Source organism: Oryctolagus cuniculus, chromosome 13 (genome assembly GCF_051225735.1).
Source record: "Oryctolagus cuniculus isolate XC-2025 breed Fujian yellow rabbit chromosome 13, ASM5122573v1, whole genome shotgun sequence".
NCBI classification, from domain to species: Eukaryota; Metazoa; Chordata; class Mammalia; order Lagomorpha; family Leporidae; genus Oryctolagus; species Oryctolagus cuniculus.
In genome coordinates, this window is record NC_142879.1 from 31683511 (window position 1) to 31709852 (window position 26342).

At 37.0% G+C, this 26342-nt stretch overlaps 1 protein-coding gene across 1 annotated transcript in view; it reads right to left on the bottom strand.

Annotated features, from left to right (window-relative positions):
- Positions 1 to 324: 324 nt before the first annotated feature.
- The window catches only part of LOC149122532 (G patch domain-containing protein 2-like), a 57533-nt gene continuing 31515 nt past the window's right edge, over positions 325 to 26342 (bottom strand). Inside the window, exons 4-5 of the mRNA XM_089312204.1 lie at positions 16701 to 16789; positions 325 to 4011 (exon numbers count right to left, since the gene is read on the bottom strand). Coding sequence (XP_089168330.1) covers positions 3791 to 4011; positions 16701 to 16789 — 310 coding nt within the window. The 3' untranslated portion in view covers positions 325 to 3790. The remainder of the gene's footprint in view (positions 4012 to 16700; positions 16790 to 26342) is intronic.

Below are 26342 nucleotides of genomic sequence, written 5' to 3' on the forward strand. Positions count from 1 at the left end.
CAGTCCAGCCAAGCTTCAGAGAAAACAAACAAGAAAATGTGGCAATGCAGGTCACGGTTCACTATGAATAAATTTGTGAGTCAAATAAGTTTACCAATTTCTTTCTCTAACTTCTTTTGAAATATTGAAAATTTCCAAGACTTAAAGATAACAATGATTTTACTGCACTATTTAATATTGCCAATGGGCAGTACATTAAAAAAAAAAAAAAACAAACTAAAAGTACTTGCAACTCTATTTTTTCTTGTTTTGTTTTTAACTTTTTTTTTAACTTTAAGGTAAGAAGGAAGTATTTCAAGTATAAAGACAATGACCACTTATAAATTACACTCTCAAACATTGCTTTATTCTTTCATTATGTGTTGTACTGTTAATAATTGTTTACTACCAAAAGAAAAAAACTAGAGAAAAATCCAAAATATTCTTTGCTAACAACTTCATTTTACAATACCAATTTAGATCACTTTTCTCTTTGAAAGACAAAATACAGGTGAAAATGATTTTAAAAAGCATGTCACCAGTGATTTTTCTCTTTGCTATCTGCTTAAAATGAAACGTACTGAAGAGAAGCAATTGTCAGTTCAATTAATTACAAGAATAACAATTTGAAAGGTTAAAATAAATGTTCATAAAATGCAATATTTTGCAATCATGACTGTACATGGTAGACATATGTGCACAGAAGATACCCCTCTATGTACACATTATGCATATCTTTAACCCATTGTCTTAACTTCAGCTTAACTCATACTACACATGAGTTATAAAATCTATGCATTCAAATCACTGATACCATTAATTGGCAACTTTTAGTTAGCACTGAATCTCCTTCTAAAGAGCTGCCATACCATTTAGAAATAAAGGCAAACAAACCTGAGGGGAATGTAACCTTAAAAATTGTATTTGGGGAGAAGGAAGGAAGGAAACGACTAAAGCAAACAGCCTAATCAATATCAAGCACAACAACTACATAAAAAAAAAAAAGTCAAATTGCTAAAGTAGTCATGCTCAGCCTCTCTAAGGTATCGCAGGAATGGATAATTTGGATAGTAAGGGAAGAGACCTATGCACTCTCAAAAAATATAGCATAACCAGTGGGTTTGATGTGAGATACGAGATACCGCGGAATAGAAGAGTAGCTTTATAAGAGAGCAGAGGAACTGCCTCACACCTTTTTTAGGACATGTGAATAAATGAGATATTCTAAATCATGAGCTCCATTGGATACTTTGGGCTCTAAGGGTGCAATAGATGGCAATATTAACTATAACGATATGTAAATAATAACTCTGTAGGCTTCATATCTAAAAGGACATTTGATTTACATTAAACATTCTTTATTTTAATTGTGAGTGTGTATTTCTTCAATTAAGTTTAGGAACAACCAGAACATCAGGTTGGCACTGATTTTTCTTAATGGCTGAATGTGAAGGCATATCTCTAAGAAGTATGGGGGAAGCTTGGGATGTTGTCACTTCTCTAAGTGTTGCTTCATATATTCTGTAGAGTTTAACACATAAAAGGAATACAAAATATTTTAAGTTCTCTGGTAAGCCACATTGTAGGCTCCTGGTGTCAAGATTAAGAAATTTTTTTTTTTTTTGCAGAAAATATGAAGATGAATTTTGGGGTGTGTTAGAGAAGCCAAGTAAACTCTTTAGAGGGGTTGCATTTTAACTTTGGCTTAACTCATACTACAATATGAGTTATAAAATCTATGCATTCAAATCACAGCCATCCATAAAGGCAATCAAAAAAAACCCTTCATAAAGACTGAATATTTCATTAAGGAGTTCCCCCATAATAGCTTGGGAAATGCAATGCTTTTCTTCACTATGCAAGTTTTACATTCATTGGACATGATGGAGTGAAAAGAATTGCCACATCCTTGGGAGTCTTAAAACAGTCTCACAATGGTATCATCATTTGTTACCAGTTGCTCAGCATTTGACTTTTTGAAATTCTAGGAATTTAGAAGAACTTCAGGCTTTGGAATTAAAAAAAACAAAAACAAAAACAAAAACAAAAACAAAAACAAAAACAAAATGAAGCTTTTGAATAGATCTTAGAACACAATACATTATCATAAAGAAATTTTAAAATTGGAATATAATCTCCCCTCTTCCCCCCTCTTCATAGACAGAACATTTAAAAAATCATTAAAAATGGCAATTTTCTAAGTGACAAGCTTGAAAAAAATTAATCACATAATACGGTTACCACAGGGTTACTTTATCCCATAGGAATGCTTCAAAAAAGCAACTCATCTGCTATTCTACAGTCCCTTAACCAAGCTTTCCTCTTATAACCATACCTCCAGAAAAGAAAATAATTCTTACAACAAATGTGTACATTTGGCAAACCATCAAAGCTTCAAATTGTTTCAAATTCAAACTTCCCCCTCCCTAGTTGGCAGTCATTTATTTAGGGACCACCTGAGAAACGTTTATTAAATGTATAAACTTCCTTTACTACCTTGTAAGAATTCTTTTGGGGATTAACAAAATTCAAAAAACCCACGAGAATGATGTGATATTATTACATAAGTAATCTCAATCTTTACCCAACCAACATAGGTCACTATAAATACAACTGTTACTGTTAATAGTTATTAATAATGAAATTCTTGGTAATGAAGATAACAAATCACTTCATCTAAACCAAGAGCAATTTAGAATTTCTGACAGGAAGTAACTGATCCAGCAATCACTCAGTCTTTGGCACATGATGATCAGGACTTGTTTTGCTTCGTTTTAGAGGAATAGCTTACATCTCATTAAGCGCAAATTAGTGCTGTGCACTCCCTCTGTTCATCTCTTAAGTGGGTTGGGCCATTGTGAGAAATTTGAATTCTTGAGAGAGTCATTTTCAAATCTTCAAATGAATTTATTCAATATTCTAACAACTCAGTCCAATGATTAAAATCAAAACTCAGTTTAATGCATTTGAGTTGATCTTAAAAAAATAACAACTTTGGGAAGAAAGAGGTAGAAGTAAGTCTGGATTAATAGAGTTTACAGTTTAGTAATGGTGAATTTAAAAAATACATTTTTTATAAATGTATTTATACATTTAGATAACTATCTTATGTTCTAAATGAGGTAAAATTTATATTATCTGCATTAATGTTGAGGGCACTGTGGTGATAACAATGAAGAGGTTTACTTTGTCAAAATGTCTGAGGGAAATATTAATTGCTGCTTATCAACTGTGAACTTCATCCTACATTGTCCAAAGATAGAAAATTAATGGGTAAAATACTGGAAAAAAATCCTTACGAGAAAACCAAATTCAAGGGATATGAAAATTGTCAAGCCTTTCGAACAAAGATTTGCTTAGGACTTCACTGATGGGATAATAGGGTTTTTGGGTTACTACAGGTAATGAGGCTATGAAACATAATCCTTTCAGGCCGGCTCCATTTTAGAAAACTGTGGATGTGCTCACACTTGCCTGCATCACACTCATGCACGAATCAAGCAAAGCATTAGAGGGTACTGAAAGATGAGATCAAAATAAATAAGAGAAATGAGCAGCTCTTTATACCAAGAAATAACTCCAAAAAAAAAAAAAAAAAAGAAGTAAGGGGAGAGGTTTTCACTTTAGCACCATGAATTGTGATGAAATCCCAGTTCTAACACTGTGGCAGTACTGTGTGCAGTTAGGAAGCTAGAGTGACAATATTGAGGAAATGCAGACTTCTGCTTCAAAAACAGAAGTATGTTGTAATTTAAGGACAACAGGATCTAATGAATAACAAGTGTACAGCATTTCTTCTTTGCCTTTCTTCTTAGGTGGATTTCCCTGAATTGGGGGTCGTAGTTACAGGAGTGTTTTTTGGTAGAGGAAATCCAAGTCCTAAGCCTTTTGGCCTCTGCATGGCCTGAATGGGCTCAGAGATCCCTTTGCCGTCTCGTCCAAGGCCTGATCCAGGCATCCAGCCCATATTCTGAAGCATTCGGTTTCCAATGTTGTTTTCTAGGATTGGCTGGGCATTTTCACCCACAAGTCCTGAAATGATAAAGTGATAATTGTGCATTAATAGGGACACAGTTGAACATCTTAGGATATGAAAACCACATGCTTGAAACATTTTTTTTTTTTCAAAAAGGTACCAAGGAGGGTCGTTTCTTCATCTTTGGAAACACACACAGTAGTGAGATCAATGGAAGACAGATCTTGCTTGGAATTTCATTTCCACCACTTTGAAGCAGGATAAATTATTTAAGACCCTCTGAGCTTTTGTTTTCTCATCTGTAAAAAGCAGGTATACTACACCATACACTGCTTAGCTCACAGAAAGTTGTACTATCAGATGAGATCATGCATGAGTGGTCTTCTACAAGTTCATGGAAAATGGATATTATGAAAAAAATGATCCATGGATTTTAAAATATATTTGCAGCAAAGTAAATTCCATTGTTTCTGATTTTTTTTGAAGTACCTCAATATGTAAGGGTAATTGACAGTAAATTGTGAAGTACTCTACAAATGGATATTTTTTCTTTTTATTACAATTAAAGTCTCAATGGGTGATTCTGAAAATCACTAACTTATAGCATAATATCTTACATTTGCCCAGGACTTTGACATTCAGCAAAACCAAATTCAAACTAAACCCAAAGCACTACTGATGGCATTCTAAATTCCTAGGAATTTATATTCTTATAATCCCCTTCTTGTTATTTATTATTCAGTCTGTAAACATATGCATCCTTTAGCTCTCTTCTTTCCTTCCAGGTCCATGTTTTAATGAGTATAGAGATGGGTAAGGAGAGGAAAATAATATTGAAATTTAAATATATATGTATATATAAACATACACATATAATGTAAAAACAGATATATATCTCTCACCACATATAAATAGTCCTTCTTATTTCTTGCTCTTCCTTCTCCTTCTGTCTACCTCCCCTTCTCACCATCTTCATTATTTGGCAAGGAATAGTCTAGTGCTTGTCATGAGAATTAGATAGAGCTGTTGTTTTCTTCTCTTAGCAAAGACACCTGAGAAATGCATCTAATTTTAAGATTCTCTTGGATGACAGTTTCAAAGATAAGTTTTTTTATTTAAAATTGGATTTTAGGCCCGTATGGGAAAAGTTGAGCATATATACTGTTTGATTTTAGGGAAAAACTTAGGAGTATTAAATATTTGAAGTCAGTGAACTGAGAAATTAACAAATATCATACATGTCAAAGAATCACAAGAACCTGAGATCTTTCTTGTAACTGCAGGCATGGACTTGGTCTGTCTGCCCCAGGTACAGTATAGGTTAGTACTCCTTGTTTGGTCTGTATCTGTTCATACTGTAGTGGCAGCAATTAGATTATGGTACAAGAAAAGAAGATAGCAAGAAAATCTTGACCTAGCCAAATACTAACAACTAGAACCTTAATTACCAGAGCATTTCTTGTGGTTACTTCCTAACCACAAAAGTGGTTATCAGCATTAGAGACTGTAGATTAGAAAAAAAGATTAGAAAAGGTAGGTAGTGACTGTACCTTCATATAACCTTTGCTTTAGTGAGAACACATTCAGTCCCATCTCTTCCACCAGGGCTTCCCACAAAAGTGCTGTAGAGCTCTGGAGTTGCACACTTACGGGGATGCAGTGCTTGACTGACATTCCCTCCCTGGGCCTCCAAGGTTGAAGATACCTTACTTTTCAAAGATCTGCATGATGTTCCTAGTGTATCAATTGAGCCCTGGGTCTAGCATACTTGTATTTATGCCCTGAAATGTGGGCTGAATCTTCCTACAAGGAGGCTGAGATGGGCAGCTTTTGACAAGACTGCTCACTGCTTTCCAAAGCTTGTGAGTCACATGTCTTTCTAGGACCAACCTAGACCTCCCCCCAGCCCCCACTGACCTTTTCTATCATCACATATTTCCTCCCTGACTCAGGATTATGACACTGCACATACCCAGCAGCAGCAACAACAACAAAAGCTGAGAACTTCTGTCCCTTTTGTCCCTCAGAACTCCTTTTCTGAGCCCACGCTCATGATCGCAGTGGTGTCACAGACAGAAAAATCCTTAAGATTCAGTCACAACAAAATATTACCTATGGGACCCCAAAGTGCTCTATTTCTTGGCCTGGGTCATGGCTGCACAAATGGTCAACTAATCATTATTCTTTAAACATATATATATATATATATATATATGTATATATCTATGTGTTCTTTGGTATACATATTTCACAGCAAAAAGTGAAGTAATGATAAAAAGAACTATTGTTTGTTGAACCAGTAGTATATCTGGAAATTTGTATCTGGCATTCTGGCAAACAGCAGGTGGGTTGTTTCTTGTGGTTTTTGACTTGTAAAAGAAGGAAAACTGCAAAGTGTTGGAGATGAGTTTTCTAAGTGTAACTCTTATTTACTACAGAGCAATCACTCATTGATTTTCAGAGCCCCTTGTGGGACATTTTGGGATGCTCAATCTTCATTACATTTTAGGAGTGAGAATAGAATGAATCACTGCCATTTGCAAAATTTATTATCGGGAATTAAAGATTAAGTAAACAGTGACTCTGGACATATCAAATGGATTCTTACTTGGAAACAAGCACTTTAATGTGAAACAGAAAAAATTTCCATTACCTGTACTTTGAATGGCCATGTCTGAGGTCAAAGAAAATATACTGCATAACATTATTTACTGAGGGCAAAATATGTGTAAATAGAGATTATAAGTAGACAAACTCAAAGAAAAGCCATTTACCAATAAATTTTGTTGAGCAAAAGAGTAATTGAGTTTTTATTTTGAATTTATGTTTAAAGTGACAACCAAGGCAGGCTTCCAAAACATGTAATTTTTGTCAAAACAGCTGCTGATCGGGTATGCTAGGTTCAACAGTGCACCAGCAGTCAGTCTTATAACCCTGATTTTTTGGTGATAGCCATGAATTAATTCAATTTCATTCGTAAGCTAAAAGCATATCAGAGGTCTAATGTTGCCGTAGGCTACACATCTGTTTACTCACATTTCAGACACAACATTTGCAAAAATTCAAGTTTAAAATTTGTTTAATTTTAAGAAAAAAAATAAGGCCAATTTAAAAATTTCTACATAAAACTGCTAAATTATGGCCAATTTTCAGCTCTACAGTTAACAGCAAGTGAAAAGAATTCACTTTCATAATTTTCAAATATTTTGTTTCAATCCAGGGGTGGTCTGACTATTCTCATGTTTGTGTTTTTAATATAGGTGGAAACTAACTCATTTCCCCACCTCTATCTCTTATAATGCTGAGTTCACTTCTCTTCTTTAAAATAAAGTATTGTTTATACTTGAAACAAAAAAGGAAGAAAAAAGTGTAACAGTTAATTCCTCAAATGCTAAAGCTTTCCCCATAGAAATACAACCTAAAAAAGTCAAAAGTCACAAATACTTCATTTTTCATGGAAGATGATACTAGCCCTACTGTTGGTCTCTTATCTGTCTTTTATGAGATTAAAGCATGGGAGTGGAATAACTGTCTTAGCACAGTATATACCATAACCATCATTTCCCCTTCTTCTGCTCTCGCAGTGTTAAATCCTTTAAGTCCTTTTCTAGAAAGCTCTTCTGCTCTGGCAGTTTTCACAAAACATAGCCTGCAAACCCTTCTGCATGCTCCCACTCCCAGCCTGTATGCTGGATCTCTTGTTTCTATTACAGCTGAGTAGGTCCTTTCCCTTCAAATCTTCCAAAGAGTATTGTGGAGGGTAATTCACTTGCGTAATTGGTTCAAGAGATGAAAATCTTGTAACGGCCTCTCTTAGCCACTAATCTATCCAGCTGACTGCAAGCCTAATTGGCAGCTTGTTTAGTAATTTGGCTCTGAAAGTGTTGTATTGATGTTGGCTCAACAGCCAATGGAAGGGGAGGTGACACATGCTGCCTCCCATATAACAGCTAATGCACTAATATTACGAAGACACTTAGTAGTTTGTGGTCACTCTTTCTTCCCATCTTCTTTTTCTTATCACTTCATTAGCCAGCTGAGGGGCAGGGCTACTGATATCATTATTAGAGATGTTAGTAAAACAGCAAGTGATTCTCAGTAAACTCATTATGGGACCTCAATTCCATTTTCAATAAGGGGAGGGCCATGATTTTTGAAGAAAGTTAATAACTCGAATTTTTGAAGACAGTAACTCAACGAACAACATTTAGTATAATTTGAGATGTGAGATAGTGGTAGATGCTACTATTTGTCAAGGGCTTTAATTTTTTTAATACAGTAAGAAAGACTCACTGATTCAGACTACTTTGTATTTTATCTGCCACATTGCAGATATTTCTCATATGATTTCTTAAAAATAGTAAGTTCAAATAGTTAATTGCAACAATGGCAATTCAAAGAAACCAGCATCTATTTTGTAGAAAAGGAAAATGTGGTCTACTATTGACATATTTGGAGAAGGGAGTGTTCTTATAAAGAAATATTTTGTTATAAAACATATATTTATCATGGAATGATCATCAAAGCCACAAAAAAAAAAAAAAAAAAAAAACACCTTAGGGCCGGTGCCCTGGCTCACTTGGCTAATTCTCCGCCTGTGGTGCCGGCACCCCGGGTTCTAGTCCCGGTTGGGGCGCCGGGTACTAGTCCCAGTTGCTTCTCTTCCAGTCCAGCTCTCTGCTGTGGCCCGGGAAGGGCAGTGGATGATGGCCCAAGTGCTTGGGTCCCTGCACCCGCATGGGAGACCAGGAGGAAGCACCCGGCTCCTGGCTTCGGATTGACACAGTGCTGGCCGTGGCGGCCACTAGGGGAGTGAACCAAAGGAAGGAAGACCTTTCTCTCTGTCTCTCTCTCACTGTCTATAACTCTACCTAATAAAAAAAAAAAAAAAAAAACAAAACAAACAAACAAAAAAAACCCAAACACCAAAAACCTTAAAAATCTGTTACACTAAATTTGTAAGCACAGAAGGGTGAATATTTGCTGTAACATCATCCAGACCATATATTTCCTGCTTACTATGTACCTGGTACAAGGTATCAGCATTCTGTAGGTGATATCCATTATCTCTATTCTTCACAACAACTGTGCTAGGGAGAGGGAATTTAATGATTCTCAAAGAGATGAACCAAACTGACCTTGACCATATAGTGAGTACGGTAGGATTTAACTTTAGTTAAGGTTACTCCAAAAGCCTACACATCTTCTATTACCTGCACTGTCACCTGTTGAGAATTTTTAGTAGAGATAATGTTTCAAACAATATTTTATTTATTTATTTTAATTTTTAACAAAAGATTTATTTATTTATTTATTTGAAAGTCAGAGCTTTGGGGAGGAGAGAGTGACAGAGAGAGATCGAGGTCTTTTATCTGCTGGTTGCCTCCCCAGAAGGCTGCAATGGCAAGGGCTGAGCCAGGCCAAAGCCAGGAGGCAGAAGCTCCATCCAGGTCTCCTGTGTGGATACAGGGGCTCAAGCACTTGGGCCATCTTCCACTGCTTTCCCAGGTGCATTAGCAGGTAGCTGGTTCGGAAGTGGAGCAGCAGGACATGAATCAGTGCTTCTACAGGATGCTGGCATCACAGGCAGCGGCTTTACCTGTTATGCCATAACACCAGCCCCACAACTGTATTTTAATAGTTTGTTGGGTAATATGTGAATTGCAACACTAACTTCTCTCAATTTATATATGGAAAAATCATGGCATATATACACTGAAACTCTTGGAAAACTTGAAATAAATAATGTTTATAGTCTTTGGAAATTAAAAAGGTCTCCATTTCTATAATTTCTTTTGATCTTCCTTATCAATAGGAAAGGTGGGGATTATTGGCCCTATTGTATACATTAAACTGATGTTTCGAGAGGGAATGTACCTGTCTAAGTCAACTACCTAGTAAGTGTCCCAGTTAGAACATTTACTTAGGGCATCTGAGTGCAAATATTACTCTTTCTATTGATTGAAATAATATAGAATTATATCATCAATATGTTATATTCTGTCATTTCTTCTGCCACATTTTTGCAACTGACTGAGGTTTTATTCTATTCAGAAACTTTAAACTCCTGGAAAAAATTTTAGTAGCTTTAAGCAGTATAGCAAGTCTTACTAAAAATATTGTTCTATCTCCTGAAATACCTCAAGATTCATTTTTGCTCGTTAGAATTCTAGCTACTTTCACTTTCTTTGGCTTGTATCTAAATCATACCAGATGTTTTACTTGCATTTACTGTGAATAGCACATACTAGGTTTTGTTCTTTTATCCATTATGATAATCCCTGAAATAAACTGATACATTTACTCCATTTACATTTATTGTGATTACTGATACATTTGTATTTCTTTTGCATTTAATGCAATTTTTATATTTGTCTTTATTTTGAGAGGCACAAGAGTGCTCCTGTCTGCTGGTGTACTCCACATATGTTCACAGTGGCCAAGGCTGGGCTGGGGCAGGAGCTAGGAATTCAATCAAGGTCTCCCAAATGGATAGCAGGAATCCAATTACTTGGCCATTGGCACTGCCTCCCAGGGTCAGCATCAATAGGAAGCTGGAATCAGGCGTTGGAGCAGGGAATCAGACCTAGACACTCTAAAATGGGATGTGATCTCTTAACTAGCAAGTTAATCACTAGGCCACAGGCCCACCTTTTAAGGCTATTAATAATGCTTTTTCTATACATTTTTATTTCTTCCTTTCTGACATCTACTAATTGATTATAACAGCTTGGAAACTATACACTATATTTGTATTACTTTACAAATTACTTTCAAAGAGTCAACATGTCTATCTGACTTATTTCCTCAAATTTTATTCATCACTGTTCAGAATTTTAGTTCCATCTTATTAATCATCTCTATGGCCATTGTCACCACCATTATTACTATTTGTATACATTTAGTATTAGTTTAGCTTTAAGTACATGTTCAACAATTTTCATTGTCTACCATTCCTCCCGATTGCCATTCTTTTCCAAATCGATTATCTTGTTCCACTTAAGGTAAAGAATTTAGTATGGTAGGTCTTTACCTGAAAATCACTTTATTTTATCCTCATTGGTGGGTAATAGCTTAACTGGATATATAACTTAGATTAATCCAGTCATTTTATCTAAGTACTTTGAAACATTATTTCTTATCTTCTAAACTGTACTGCTGTTTTGAAGTTTACTACTTGTATAATTTCATAGTATGGAGTCTATATCTCTTCTCTTTGACTATTCTTAAGTTCTTCTCTTTACCTATGGTGTTCTGAAATTTTGTTATATATGTCTAATTATGATTTTATTTATATGTAACATTTCCTCACACAGACTTGGACTTCCCGACTTTGAAGATGTATTTTTTTTTATTTGAGAGACAAAAGGAGAGGGGGAGAGGTAATCTCTTCAGATTTCTCTTAAAATTCACTGTCTTTTGGCTGTACTAAAACTGTCACTTAATCTGTGCAGTTATAATTTTAAGATATTTTCATAGTACATAATACATAATTATTCCTTTTCATTTTTCTAAAAGATTTACTTATATATCTGAGAGGCAGAGTTACAGGGAAATAGGGAGAGACAGAAAGAGAGAGAGAAGGAATTTTTTCCATATACTTTGGTTCACTCCCCAAATAAAGTCAGGAGCCTGGTGGCAGGGGCCCAAGGACTTGGGTCATCTTTTGCTGCTTTCCCAGGTGCAGTAGCAGAGAGCTAGATCAGAAGCGGAAAGGTTGGGACTCAAACTGGTGCTTATGTGGGATGCTGGAGTGGCAGGTGACAGGCTTAACCTGCTCTGCCACATGCCGGCTCCTCCTTTTCAGTTTTGAAACTGTTAGTATAACATTTTTCAGTTTTGGTTTATGAGATCATCTTCAGCAGGTTTTTATTTGTGGTGGTTCTGTGAGGTTTGGGTTGAAGGCATGTACCTCCAATGTACATGTGCTTCAGGGATCTGTTTTTATCTCAATATTTTGACGTGATGTAATTTTAAACTAGTGACTCATGAGAGAATAACTTGTTGGTTACAAATTTTAATAAGTTTTCTATATGGAGCCCAGGTAAAAACATTATTTATTTTCCCCTTTTGCAAATAGGTGGGGTTTGTTTCTGCTCTGCTCATTTCCCAGGATGGAGCTTCCTGGAAGTTTTGACTTGACAAGGAGCCTCACATCCAGCTCCCAGATCTGGCTCTCTTCCCGTGGGAGCTCTAACAAACAGATTTCCAGATTTCTGAGATGGGCCACAGTATTTGTGGACATGGGGATGTGGTCCTCGTATCAATTTTAGATCTGAACATTTCTTTGTCTTTCCTGCATTCTCAGCTTCACGTCTAAAAAGATGGTAATACATTTTATTCAGCATTTCCAGTTATCCTGTAGTTAAAATCTTTTCTGATTATTTAGTTTTTCATATCGCCAGGAATGACTGTTTTTTTTTTTTTTAATACCAGTTTGTAATGTTCCCTAGCATGAATGCTAATGAGACTTGTTCAAGACTACTAAAATGCATAAATAAAGGGAGGTTTGGTGGTGTGTGTGTCTAGGTATTTAGGGTTGTTTATGTCCTAGGCTTCTGCTGTACATTCAGACACTCTGGTTTCAAACTTAGTAATATAGGAATGAATCATCTAGCCTAGTATGTAAGATGTGTGCATCCCACACTGGAGCATCTGGGTTCAAGTCCTGGTCTGGCTCCCTGCCAACATAGATCCTGGGAGGCAGCAGTGATGGCTCAACATTGCACTCCCAGCTCCTGGCTCCTGCTCTGGCTTAACTCCAGCTGTGTGGGCATCTGGGGAGTGACCCAACAAATGGGAGTCTCTGTCTCTCTATGTTTTTCTCTGTCTCTGTACTTCACAAAACAAAATAAAACCAAAAAAGCTGTAGCCACAATATCTCAACAAACATACTTAGATCTTTTAATACCAAATCCTTTGTAAACGGACTTCTCCCTAAAACATAGACCATAACCAATACTGCTGACTATTTTTTAAGAATGCTTATAATATTTCTCCTGTTTTGCTTACTCTTTTTTTCACCTTTACAGGTGACATTTTTCAAACTATTAAATGCATTCTGCTGGCAAACCTTCTAGTCAGTAGTTCTCAATTTCATAACAGTAAATCTACATCCTTTGCTACTGAGACCTCCACTATCTTTTGGTATGTGACTTTCAGGCAGAGAACAAGCTATACATAAAAAAAAAAAATCAATATCTAACCTTATCAATATTCATTTTACTTTGTCAATACAAAATACAAAGGTGAAAGAGCAGTAAATAAGCTAAAGCACTGAAATAAATTTGGTGTTCCTGTCACAATTAATAAATGTTCAACTGATAACAAGGCCGGCTGGTCTGGGGCATTGTAAAGTGGCAAAATTATGCTTCAAAGCTGTTGCTACAAGATCAGAAACATTTTCAGTATCGGCAGGTAAACTGGATCCGATTTTGTGTTCAGTGGGGACTTAGATTTTTAAAAAAATATTTACTATGAACATAATATATTATTATTTATCCTTAGGGTCATAAATTATGATACAAACTTAGTTTGGGATTATAAAGTTAAAATGCCCAAATACAATTTTCTAACATTCTTTTCTGATATACCTTTTCTAAAACTGCTGTTTGTATAATATTTCAAATATCAATTGGAGGGAATTACCAAACCATATTCAAGCTGTCAGTCTTTTAACTCTTACTCCCTGTTTCAAATGAGAGAGCTTTATCTTCCTCTGTATTTTTGCAGCTTAGATTTAATGTTGACTAAAGGCAAGATATATCTCAATTCAATTTAATGTGCTTTCTAAGAGGTCTGCAAGGGCTTGTAAAATGGCAAGAATATTCTTTAAAATAATTCTACATGTGAGCTTAACTTCAGAGGTTTACAAATTATAACAGATTCTTTATTATGTGACTGAGGATATTCCAGAATTTGAAAATTGTAATCTTCAGAGGCAAGATGATCTAGGATCCATAACCTCATTATCAAAGTGTATTTATGCAAAAGCATTTCTTATGTGAATTCAGATAATAATCTTCACCTTAGAGTTGATTCATTAGTGCTAGAAGATATCCTATTTAAAACTGAGAACTTTAAAATAACCTCAATCTCTTCCTCTTTGAGAGAAGCAGTTATGCATAGATTTAAAAAATACGTTGAAAACCAGTAATATCATTCACCTCCTCCAGTACTTTTTGAGTTAATTAAAAATGCATTACACTTCTACAAATTTTATCTTTAAATAAAAATACAGCAGTGTAATAAAAATTCTTACTGTTAAGAGAATCATGACAATTTTGAGATGTAACATCTCAAATATGCTGGTGAAAGTTTATGAAAAAAAGCTGTTTTAGGCTAACATTTAATGTTTGTACCCATACTCCATATAGATGCTTTCCTCTGATGGTACTCAGTTGTAACACCAAAACTGCCTGGTAGAAATAATTATATTACCCACGCTTCAACCACTGTGCATTTTCCTTCTCACCTCATGGGTGTTCAGAGCGTTTGGACCTGACTCACTGCTGACACAATGGTGCTAGTAGCATGCCTCAGACTGCTCTTGGGCTGTCTTTGCCACTAATGCTTGAAATCACTGAAAGGTAGGAGAATTCAGGGGACCATTCAGCTTTAATGGGAACGTTAAAGAATCCTCCGCCTGCCTTATGAAAGATTTGAAGGAAAGAACTTATGTATTTGATCTAGAATGGGCTAGATGAGTGTATCTCTTTATGAAGAGATAGATACTTCTAAAGTGTTTCATGAATATTCTGTATTTCTATATATCATAGCTAAATACATCTTCTATACAATTCAATGCACATAACAGTGAGTTCAAATCAACAAAAACAATAGGACAGTCTCACAAAGAGGCTGTAAGTATGTTATTATGGAAAGAGCATGGGGGTTAGGAATAACTGACCTAAGCTTGCATCTCCTCTTCCCATTCAATAATTATATCATCTTAGGTAGCTAGCCTAAACCTGCACCTTAATTTTCTGATCTGTAAAATATTAACAACATCTAGCTTATAGAGTTATATACCTAAAATCATAAAGTTTCAGGTATATAGCAGGTCCCCAGTAAGTGGTAAATATCACTCTATATAAGCACAAATGTGCTATATACACAAAACATTCCCCAATTCCAAATCCTGAAATTTCATACCACTAGAAGCATAAAGAGCAGATATTGTGATTAAATGCATGCCTTTTTAGTGTAGCCCCTTATATGGAATAATTGCATAAGGAATCCTCCGATTTTAAGTAATTCTTGAATTTTCTGGAGCTGAACTATGCAATGGGTTTCCTAAACAGAGAATGTAAGCTTTACATCTTTTACTTCCTTTAAAATAACCAGGCCAACAAAACAGAAATAACAAAAAAGGAAGGAAAAGAAAGAAAGGGGCCTGCATTGTGGCGTAGCAGGTAAAGTCACTGCCTGCAATGCTGGCATCCCATACGGGAGACAGTTAGAGTCTCGGCTGCTCCACTTCTGATACAGCGCCTTGTTAATGTACCTGGGGAAAGCAGCAGAAGATGGCTCAAGTGTTTGGGCCTCTGCCACCCCTATGAGAAACTCAGATGAAGTTCTTGGTTTCAGGTTTGGCCTGGCCAAACCTTGGCCATTGCAGCCATCTGGAGAGTGAATCAGAGGATGGAAGATCTCTGTCTCTCCCTCTCTCTCTCTCAAATAAATCTTAAAAAAAAAGGCAGGAAAAGGAAAAATCTATCTATATACACATATATATTTATTTCTTGTCACTGCTTATTCTATTGATATGGTTCTTATTTTCATAGTCTATATTTAACATCATTTTTCTTAGAAAAGATTGCTCAGATGAAAGGAAGTCAAGTGAAAGTTTATAAACCTGGAATGGTTAAGGATCCCAGGCAATAGGCCAAGGTTGTTACTCTTAGTTAACTGACCAAGTATCCACTTTGGCTGAATTTTCTCATAGATTTTGCTACATCATAAACCCATCATGGCTAACTATTTTATAATCCTGTGTGACTGTGTACATATTAATGCCCAGGTGACTTCCTTCTGTTACTGTGCCTCACTTACCACTGCTCTTGCATTACATATTAATCTTACTCAATATTCCATTTCCAAGCACAAGTCTTTGCCATTTCCAAAAGGCTTCTAGTTCCCTCTGGTCTGTACTGACTTCCCTCTTATTAACACTTGTGGTGTTCTCCCAAACCATGCACATAATAAGAATTACATGTTATCAGAATGATAACTTTTGCAGGAAAAATGAGATTTTCTTTTATCCTAAAGCTAATGATGTCTAAATAAGGGAAGATGAATCTAAGACCGCTGGGTGGCCAGGATTAGAAACTAGACTGCCACATGCATAAGCCAAGTTCCCATCTACTACTGCTACATGGGGCATGTGTTTTGAGGCTGCTGCTTTATCTTTTGAATTTTTTATTTATTACCATTTTGTCTACATATGCCTATTTCCCCAACAAGTCTGTAAATTTCCTAAGACCAAAGATATAACCTTTGAAATTTTTGTATCTGTTATTTCTTCACAGAAAGTCTTGCATTTGGGCAGGTGTGTAGCAAATACTTTATTGATTGGCTACCTGGAAAATTTGCAGAAGGAACAGGTAATACAACCTGACACCAAAATCAAATGATTTGTTTTAATTGTTTCTTGCAACTGCACTGCTTACAGATTATCTATTTTACTCCTGATGATTTATGAACTCTACACTGGAGCTCCACTCCAACACCTCCTTTTTTTTACCTGCTGCAGTAGGTCCAGGCAAAGGTGCAGCTTTTCTCCTCCGTTTGATATCTCCCGTGCATAAGGATCCTAAATGCATGCTTGTTTGCCTACAAATAATTATCAGAAAAAACTATTAACAAAGGAGGGAAAAAATGACACATAAATACACAGCTTGTATAATCTGAACTTAAATCAAAACATTCTCAACAAAGATGGAGCTGCATAGTAAAACCACCAATCTTGTTTATATCGAAACGTAATTACGTTTGTTGACAAGCGTTCAGCAGCTAAATGCGCCATCATAAATTGTTACTGGAATGAATAATATAAAAGGAATGCTTTTTAATTTTCAAAACTGGCAATCTTTCTGGCTCAACATAAAATCAAGCACTGTTGCTTCTGACAGGAAAATAGCTAAGATTAATTATCTAAAGAGATCACAATATTGTTGCTAGGTTATCAATTGGTTACTAATGCTTTACTGTCAGAACAACATTTATTACAGGAAAAGTATGATCAATTTCTTTTAGGATATTATGCAGCAGTGAATTCTTTTAAAACATTTAAAATAAATGGAAGGAAAGTGATGTTCCCCTTATAACCCATCTCATTAGAATTCTTTAATTAATTATTTACTAACAGGTGAGAAAATGTAATTTGAACACATTGATGCTTGTCTACTGCTACTGAATAGTCTAACATGAAACTGGAGTATCTTTGGAAAGCCATGATACATAAAAACTGAGAATGGACCTTCAGCTATCTTGGAATCAGTTATAGTTAGATTATTCTGTTTACTCTTTGTCTCCTACATTAAAGAGTTTTGTAAAAATAAGAAATGGGCCAACTGGAAATAAAAAAAGACTAAAAAAAAAAAAAGGAAAGGATTTAAAGGTCTTCAAATTTTCAAACTATGGAAGGATCTTGTGTTTGTTTCCTGGTTCATAATTTTTGATGTGGGTTTGGGTTAGGACCTAGGGATCATGAAGCAGAGATAAATGAAGCATGTTTACTATAGTACAAGTTCTTTCAGTAATATACTGAAACAGCTGATTTCCTGGTGTTTTCAAATATCCAACTTGAAAACAACCATATTATTACACAGAATATAAAAGGAAAAAATTGGTTCAGGTAAAAGCCAAGCTATATATATGAATATATGTACTATACACATACATTCAGAGGTTTTACTATAATGAAAAATTAGTACTGGGTTGTGGAGGCACAAAGTCAAATCACAATGACCAACCTGGATAATCCAAGGGATGTACATTTAAATAAAATATGCTGTGAGCATCTATCAACGTAGCTTAACAGTAAATGGAGATTTCTCTTGAAATTTTTAACAATTATAATAGTGCTACAGAGAAGACATATTCCTTTGGTGCCAAGTTAATTCATCCCCTTATTCATCAAGCATTTATCAGTAGTATTATAAATTTAGATTAAAACACTACAGTGGTGGTGAAAATAGGAAGAACAGGAAGAGGAGATGGAGGATACAAAGGGTATGGATCATTTAAATTCTATTATTGGAAAAATTTAAAGTTTGAGTGGGAAAATAAAATCATAAATATGTGAAATAAATAAGGACAGTGTTGGTGGTGGCATGCACAACCAACTTAAAAAACTACTACTAGAGATGGCATTATTTAGTCCTTACAACAATTCTAAACATATTGCACTGAATATATATCTTTTGCAAGGGTGTGTAGGAAAAATTTCAATGAGAAAACTATACCTTTGGAGTAAACCCTTCCAGTCATCTTATTCTAATTCCATGGGAGCTACTTTACAACTTCAGGTTGCAGATAACTGAAAGTAATGAGAAATAATTCTGTATATAGAAATGCAAATTAATTCTGTCTTGAGGAAGGACAGCTATCCTTCTGTTGAGAAGCCCAGTTTTATGTACATTTTCATGTTCATTTCAATATTCCTTTACTCCTTATAAAATATTGTGCTTCTCTGACTTCTCCTTTTTTTTTCTGACTTCTCCTTTTAACCTGTTGTAATATCTGCCTATTTCTCTCTTTAATTAATGAGTTAAAAAACTTTAACATGTAACAATTTTATATCTGAGTAAGAGCTGTGATTTTACCTTTTTGTACAAAATGATTCTATCTCATCATTCATGAAATCTCTTAGTGCAGACTGGAGTAAAGTGTATCTTAGCACAGCATATACCAGACAGGCTAAGACACCAGGAAAAACTGACAAGGCAGGGAAAGTACCCTTTTTGAAAACAGGAATAAGGTAGGAATCTGTATTCTGAACTGTTGTCCTTCCATTATGGAGCTCTGAGAAGTCCTCCCATAGACTCCCTACTTAGGATACTCTGCTATAATAACCAGTTTTGCAGTTTTAGCAGCTGCTGATCTGGTTTTTTTTATTTGCTACTGAAAGAATTTCTTTTTTTTCTCTTTTGTTATTTAGTTTAATTATTTACTTTTATATTATTCTTTTTTTAAAACTTTTATTTAGCAAATATAAATTTCCAAAGTACAATTTATGGATTACAATGGCTTTTTTCCCCCATAACTTCCCTCCCGCCCATCACCCTCCCAATTCCTGCTCCCTCTCCCATTCCATTCACATCAAGATTCATTTTCAATTCTCTTTATATACAGAAGATCAATTTAGTATGTATTAAGTAAAGATTTCAACAGTTGTGCCCACACAGAACATAAAGTGTAAAATACTGTTTGAGTACTAGTTATAGCATTAATTCACATTGAACAACACATTAAGGACAGAGATCCCACATGAGGAGTAAGTGCACAGTGACTCCTGTTGTTGACTTAACAAATTGACACTCTTGTTTATGGTGTCAGTAATCACCCTAGGCTCTTGTCATGAGTTGCCAAGGCTATGGAAGCCTTTTGAGTTTGCCGACTCTTATTTAGACAAGGTCATAGTCAAAGTGGAGGTTCACTCCTCCCTTCAGAGAAAGGTATCTCCTTCTTTGATGGCCCATTCTTTCCACTGGGATCTCACTCACAGAGATCTTTCATTTAGGGTTTTTTTTTTTTTTTTTTTTTTTGCCAGAGTGTCTTGGCTTTCCATGCCTGTAATACTCTCATGGGCTTTTCAGCTGGATCCAAATGCCTTAAGGGCTGATTCTGAGGCCAGAGTGCTGTTTAGGACATCTGCCATTCTATGAGTCTGCTGTGTATCCTGCTTCCCATGTTGGATTGTTCTCTCCCTTTTTTATTCTATCAGTTAGTATTAGCAGACACTAGTCTTGTTTATGTGATCCCTTTGACTCTTAGACCTATCAGTATGATCAACTGTGAACAGAAATTGATCACTTTGACTAGTGAGATGGCATTGGTACATGCCACCTTGATGGGATTGGATTAGAATCCCCCGGCACATTTCTAACTCTGACCAATTATTGTCATATTTTTCACTTTAAACTACATATAATTAATCAGATTCACAGTCTTGCAATTCAATAAACACATTCATTGAGAAACTCTATATAGAAGCACTGTCACATTCCTTCAATCCTTCTGAGCCTTTTTCAAACTCTGATATGTGATTAAAATTGAAAGCTAACCTAGCAAGCAATTTCACAAAGTCCCTGAAATGGACAGTAACAAAGCAGTCTTTTTCAATTAAATCTTTTTTTTACAATTTTATTTAAAGTATATAAATTTCATACAGATTCAGAAAGAATTTCTGAGTGGCAAAGAGTCTGCTCTGTCCAGAAAACTATGAGTAGTTCATGATGTCTGCAGGGCCATGATCTGACATGGGACTATATGTTACGGATGGAGAATGCTGGGGCTGGGTCATGGGGCCATATATGCCACAGATGTCCAGGAAGGTGTTTCGACTGTACTGAGGATGTGGGGTCATTATAGGTTTTATAGGAGAGAAAAGGTCTGGATTCACCAGCTGCTGGTAGGGAACTCGGGTTTGGCGGAGTTGAGAAGGAAGAGAGGAGATGTCAGTAAGGTTTCCAATAATCTAGGCACATATTTCCTCTTGGAGTACTCATTTTAGTTATAATGACTTCAGCATAGTACAAAGTTGCTGCATAATAAAACTTTGTATTGGTGCAACTAGGTAAGGATGTGGAATAGGGTGGAAAGGTAGTCCATGAATGGTCATAATTCTAGATTATTAAAAATATAGCCTGGTTTTATTTCAGATGCATTTATAGTTCAAATTAAGCCAGACAATTATCACCAGGAGAACCCCCATTAATAAACACACTTTTAGAAATAATTAGAAGAAATACTCGGGTGAATGTTACATAGAATTGCTCACTGTGACTATGAATAGGACATTGTTCTTGCAGCAGCTGTGGATGCCTGGAGTGTTCTAAATGCTTGCAAATCACTCTCTGAGGCTAACATTGCCTTTACAACTTTATTTTTTATCCTATTTAAAATTTATTAGGAAGGAGTGTTTATAAAGATAGTGAAAATCAAACTTCAGAACAACTCCCTCTTCTAAACCTTTTTCCCATTTGATAGCCCATAGCCATAGAAGAGAAAAGAAACCAATGTTCAAGGAAAGGAAAGTTAAACTCACCAGCAGTGAACCTGAAGACCTGAGTCCTAAGGAAACAGCTGGCTGTATTTCAATAATTCTATCAAAAACTGACTATCTGCTACAGCACATCGAGAAGTCTGGATTATTGATTAGTGAGATACCCTATTTAGGCCTGCCCCTCCCTGCTTTCCTTCAGACACCTGTGATGGAGTTGCCACAAACAACCCTAAGTGAGGTCTACTCTGTTATTTAGTTGTCATTCTTAATGTAAAACATAGCTGTTGGTTTTTTAATTTAAAATCAATGAATGTCTGAAAGGCAGACTTGTTTCTTCAGTCTAAATGAGTCACTTGTCTTTGCAAACCGGAAAACTTGGATTACTACTCAAGGTGATAGCACAATTTTTTTTTCTTGCTTTAGCGTTTTGACGAATGACAATAGAATGTCCTATGAAGAGGTTCAGTTATTAAAAAATAATGTTAAGACAATTTTGTCGTTCTCTGTAAGAAAATTACCAACAAACTAGATTGGTATATAAGGGTGTTCAAAAAGTTCATGGAAATGTCCATTATAGAAACTGCATAGATTTCAAAACATATTGAACCAAAATAAATGTATCTTTTTAATTCCACTTTCCATGAATTTTGTGAAGAACCTTTGTATTTGTTTCAGTGAGGGTATTTTCATGGGGGTGGGGGAGACAGAGGGAGACAAATCAAAACTAACATTGTTTTTTAAGTGGAAAGAATAAACAAATGCTTTTTTATGGATTTGTCAGATGTGATTTGAAACATGGTTTCCATATATTGGTTCTGAAAATTTTTCTATGAAATATTGTATTGTTTTGCTTTTTCAACAGATTTAACTTGATTTATCCCAACAGTCTGCAGCAAGCTATCCTTTAAAACGGTGTGCTGTTAGGCAGTTGGGCATCTTATCCAGAAGAAAAAAAAGTAATGAAGCCAAAACAGAAACACAAGCCTGAGTGTGAACCACCTTGCCTGAAAACTTGACTTTTGGCATGAGCTGACGAGGACCGAAGCAGGCAGTGTCAACCACAATAATATTAAAAAGAAGACAAAAGGAACGTGTCTCTTCATCGAATACATTTACAAATAGAGACTTTTCAGAGAATTAGACCCAGTTAAAGCTGCCCCCTGGATAAAATGTGTTCCCAAGTAGCCTCAGACAAGCTGCAGAGCAGAGACAAACAGATGTGACTGTGGGCCCTGGCGTTTGGCAAGAACGCTCACTGTCAGTTAGAGAAATATCGGCCTGGACAGGGCATCAGCTGCACAGAAATGATGCAGGTCTGCAGTGTCACAGGAGGAGCAATCCAGTGGCAGAGGGGAAGATGGGGGCTGGGAAACCCGGCCCCCTGTGAACTTCCTTTTCTAGATCCAAATTACCCTCCCTCCCCCGTTACTGTGTGTCAACATGTCTTAACACATTAAACTGAGCAAGCAGACATCAGTATCTAGCTCTTTTCCTTTTGTGCTCAAATGTACACTAAGTATCAAGTACTTTCAAGCGTAAATATTTTTAACTACTAGGAGGCCTGCATTAAATCTTTGTTTTTAACAGTGTTTTCTTCCAAAGCCCTTTCTTGCTCAGGAAGGATACCACAGCAACCCCTTGCATTTGCTATTGTCAATCACACCCTGACCAGTCTGTGGTTCTGGCAACTTTTCTTCTCCCCACCCTCTGGCTTTAGTCATTAGAAAACACATTCTGTTTCAATCCCACTCTACTCCTTTTTGGAACAATCTTGACCTTAGCAAGGGATGGTTTAAGTTTTTGCTCAGCACAATAAAGTCAGGACTAGGGTTCCAGTAAAAGGTTGCATGCATTATTTTATGGACTTAACTATTTTGCTATAAGTCTTCTAATAACTTAGCTCTTTTAAAAATATTTATTTGAAAGGTAGAGTGACAAAGAGAGGGAGAGAGAGACAGATCTTCCATCTGCTGGTTCACTCCTGAAGTGGCTGCAATGGACAAGGCTGAGCAAAGCTAGGTGCCTCAAGAAACTCCATCTGGGCCGGCGCCTTGGCTCACTTTGCTAATCCTCTGCCTGCAGTGCCGGCACCCCACGTTCTAGTCCGGGTTGCTCCTCTTCCAGTCCAGCTCTCTGCTGTGGCCTGGGAGGGCAGCAGAGAATGGCCCAGGTACTTGGGTCCCTGCACCCGCATGGGAGACCAGGAGGAAGCACCCAGCTCCTGGCTTCGGATTGGCACAGCGCCGGACGTAGCAGCCATTAGCGGAGTGAACCAAAGGAAGAAGACCTTGCTCTCTGTCTCTCTCTCTCACTGTCTATAACTCTCTCTCTGTCTCTCTCTCACTGTCTAATTCTGCCTGGCAATAAATAAATAAATAAATAAATAAATAGATAGATATCTAGATAGATAGATAGATAAAGCTCCATCTGGGTCTCTCACAAGGGTGGCCGGGGTCCAAGCACTTGGACCATCATCTGGTGTTTTCCTAGGCACATTAGCAGAAAGTTTTATCAGAAGAAGAGCAGATGGGATTCCAATTGGTGCTCCCACATGGGATGTCAGCATCGCGCAATCACAGGCCACAGCTTAACCTGCTGTGCCACAATGGTGGCCCCTAGTATCTTAGTTCTTTAGAATGAGGTCCTTACCTCATCATATGCTAAAAATTCGGCCCTGAAATGCAATCTGGAGATAGTGGTGCTTTGAACACACCCGCTGGCCTGTCTCAGCATCAGCTGTTGCTGGCTTCCATTTCTATTCACTGCTTACCTGTTGGCAACTCAACTTTATGCCAACTAACCTTCCATCACCTGTCATCTGAGACTTCATCCCTTGGATACAGTGGTCTGCCTGCCAGTGCAGTTCCTCTCAACTGCTGCTGTTGGCTCTGTGCTGTTAGTTCCTCTTCTGCCCCAGTCACAATGTTGAGTTCCAGCTACTTGCCAATCGGCTTTATCTGGCTGCGGGTAATGGGTGGCTGCTGTTGGGGCTAAAGTGTACTCTGTTTCTCGTGTGCCGAGTGTGAGGGAGGCACCCCTGTGTGTCAGGAGGTTTCCGTGGGAGTTTTGGGACCTTGTTTCACTCTGCTCTCACTTTGTCAGTCAAGGACTCTCCCGACTCCTCAAAAATAGTGCCAGCATAGCTGAACTGATATGAGCAAGGAGACATGGAAGTAAGAAGCTAGGTGGGAACCATCAGGTACTCCGCGAATCTCATGAAAGCCAGGCACACTTAGCAAGCCAGGGGACAATGGTTTTTACCCATTTGCACCATTAACAGAGAACGTTACCTAAATAACAGAAAAAGTTGATTTAATTTGGTGTTCGTAATGAAAAATGGAAAAGTTACCTTAAAATTTTAATAGAATGTGTAAAACATGCCATACATAGGTCATCTTTTAAAATCAAAATATCACAAATAACAGAATTTAATAGTGTAAGTTTAAAATAAAATACTCATCTAAGTATCTACATTTACAATAATCTAAAAATGCAACCTTCTTTACTCTTGAGCCGTTTTACCCTGCTGTATTTGCTTCTTGGAACATGCTGTGGCTTGAGTGTGTTCGCCAAAGGTTCATGCGCCAGACACGGAATGCCCAGGGTGGCAGTGCTGAGGTGGTGGAACCTTTAAGAGTGGGGCTTAATGGAAGGTGACTGTGTCGTTGGAGGTGTGTCTTTGGAAGAGACTAATGTAGTTCTCATGGGGCCCAGTCAGTCCCTGTGAGTTCCTGGGTTGTTTATAATGGCGTCCCTGACTCGCTCTTGCGTTCTGTCTTACCCTGTCATCTCTCCTTCTTGCATGTGCTCCTGTGATGCCATCTGCCAGGTTGTGATGTAGCAAGAAGCCTGCATCAGAGCTAAGCAAATGCTGGCCCCAGAATCTTGGATCTCCAGAATTCTGAGCTGTATCACCATCTTTTCTACAGAATACATACTGGACTCAGATATTACTGTTACAGCAACACAAAGCAAACTCAGACAGTACACTAAGCTACATGCCCCAGTAAGTGACTATGCATGTGTGTCAGCGGAAAGGTATGGAAGACTGCAACAACAGAGCGATGGTCGTTCCTGTGGGATGGCATTTTGCAGGAACTTTCTTCTTCATAGCTGCCATTATTATTAGATTCCTTTCTGCAATAAGAATGCAACAAGATAGAAACCAATAAGAACTAGAAGTATTAGAAAAGAGAAAAACAAAGAATTGATATAGGCAAAGTGTTTCTGGCAGCTGGCTGAATTTCTTTTAAATTTTTTTTTAAAAAATTATTCTTTGAAGGAGGAGAGAGAGAGAGAGAAAAAGAGAGGAGAGGCAGAGTGAGGGAGGGAAGGAGAGAAGGAGAGATAGATAGATAGAAAGAGAGAGAAAGAAAGGTCTTCCTTTTTCCACTGGTTCACCCCTGAAGTGGCCGCTAAGGCTGGTGTGTTGTGGCCGGCATGCTGCGTCAATCCAAAGCCAGGAGCCAGACACTTCCTCCTGGTCTCCCATGCAGGTGCAGGGCCCAAGTACCTGGGCCATCCTCCGCTGCCCTCCCAGGCCACAGCAGAGAGCTGGGCTGGAAGAGGAGCAACTGGGACAGAACCGGTGCCCCAACTGGGACTAGAATCTGGTGTGCTGGTGCCACAGGCAGAGGATTAACCTAGTGAGCCACGGCGCCGGCCGAGATCATTAAATCTTTAAAATTGTATCTATGAACTATATTGAACTTGTTAAAAGCTAAAACAATTAAAAAAGAAGGAGAGAAAGAACATTTAGACTTGGGTGAGCTGGAAGAACTATGAAGGGATAAAGAGCAGGCTTTCCAAGGTGAGCAGAATTAGGAATTATAAAAAGGGGAAGTTTTGTGATAGGGAAAACACATTGCTCTAGTGCTCTTACATTAACATAGATGGATGGTCTGTGTGATTAGCAGCCCATTTAGCAATGTGAAAGAATTAGACAAATATGAGAAGCATGATGTCATTAAAATGCAACACCAATTCTCCCAAGTAGACTTTTTAAAGAAACTTCACTGAATGTTTTATTCTATGGAAAGTTCATTTCTCCAGATGTGAGAAATGTCTTCTTCACACTTATTTACTTAGAAAACTATAATAATTTGCACAAAACAATCACCACCACTTACAAATATAATTTATGTAGATAAAGAAGTG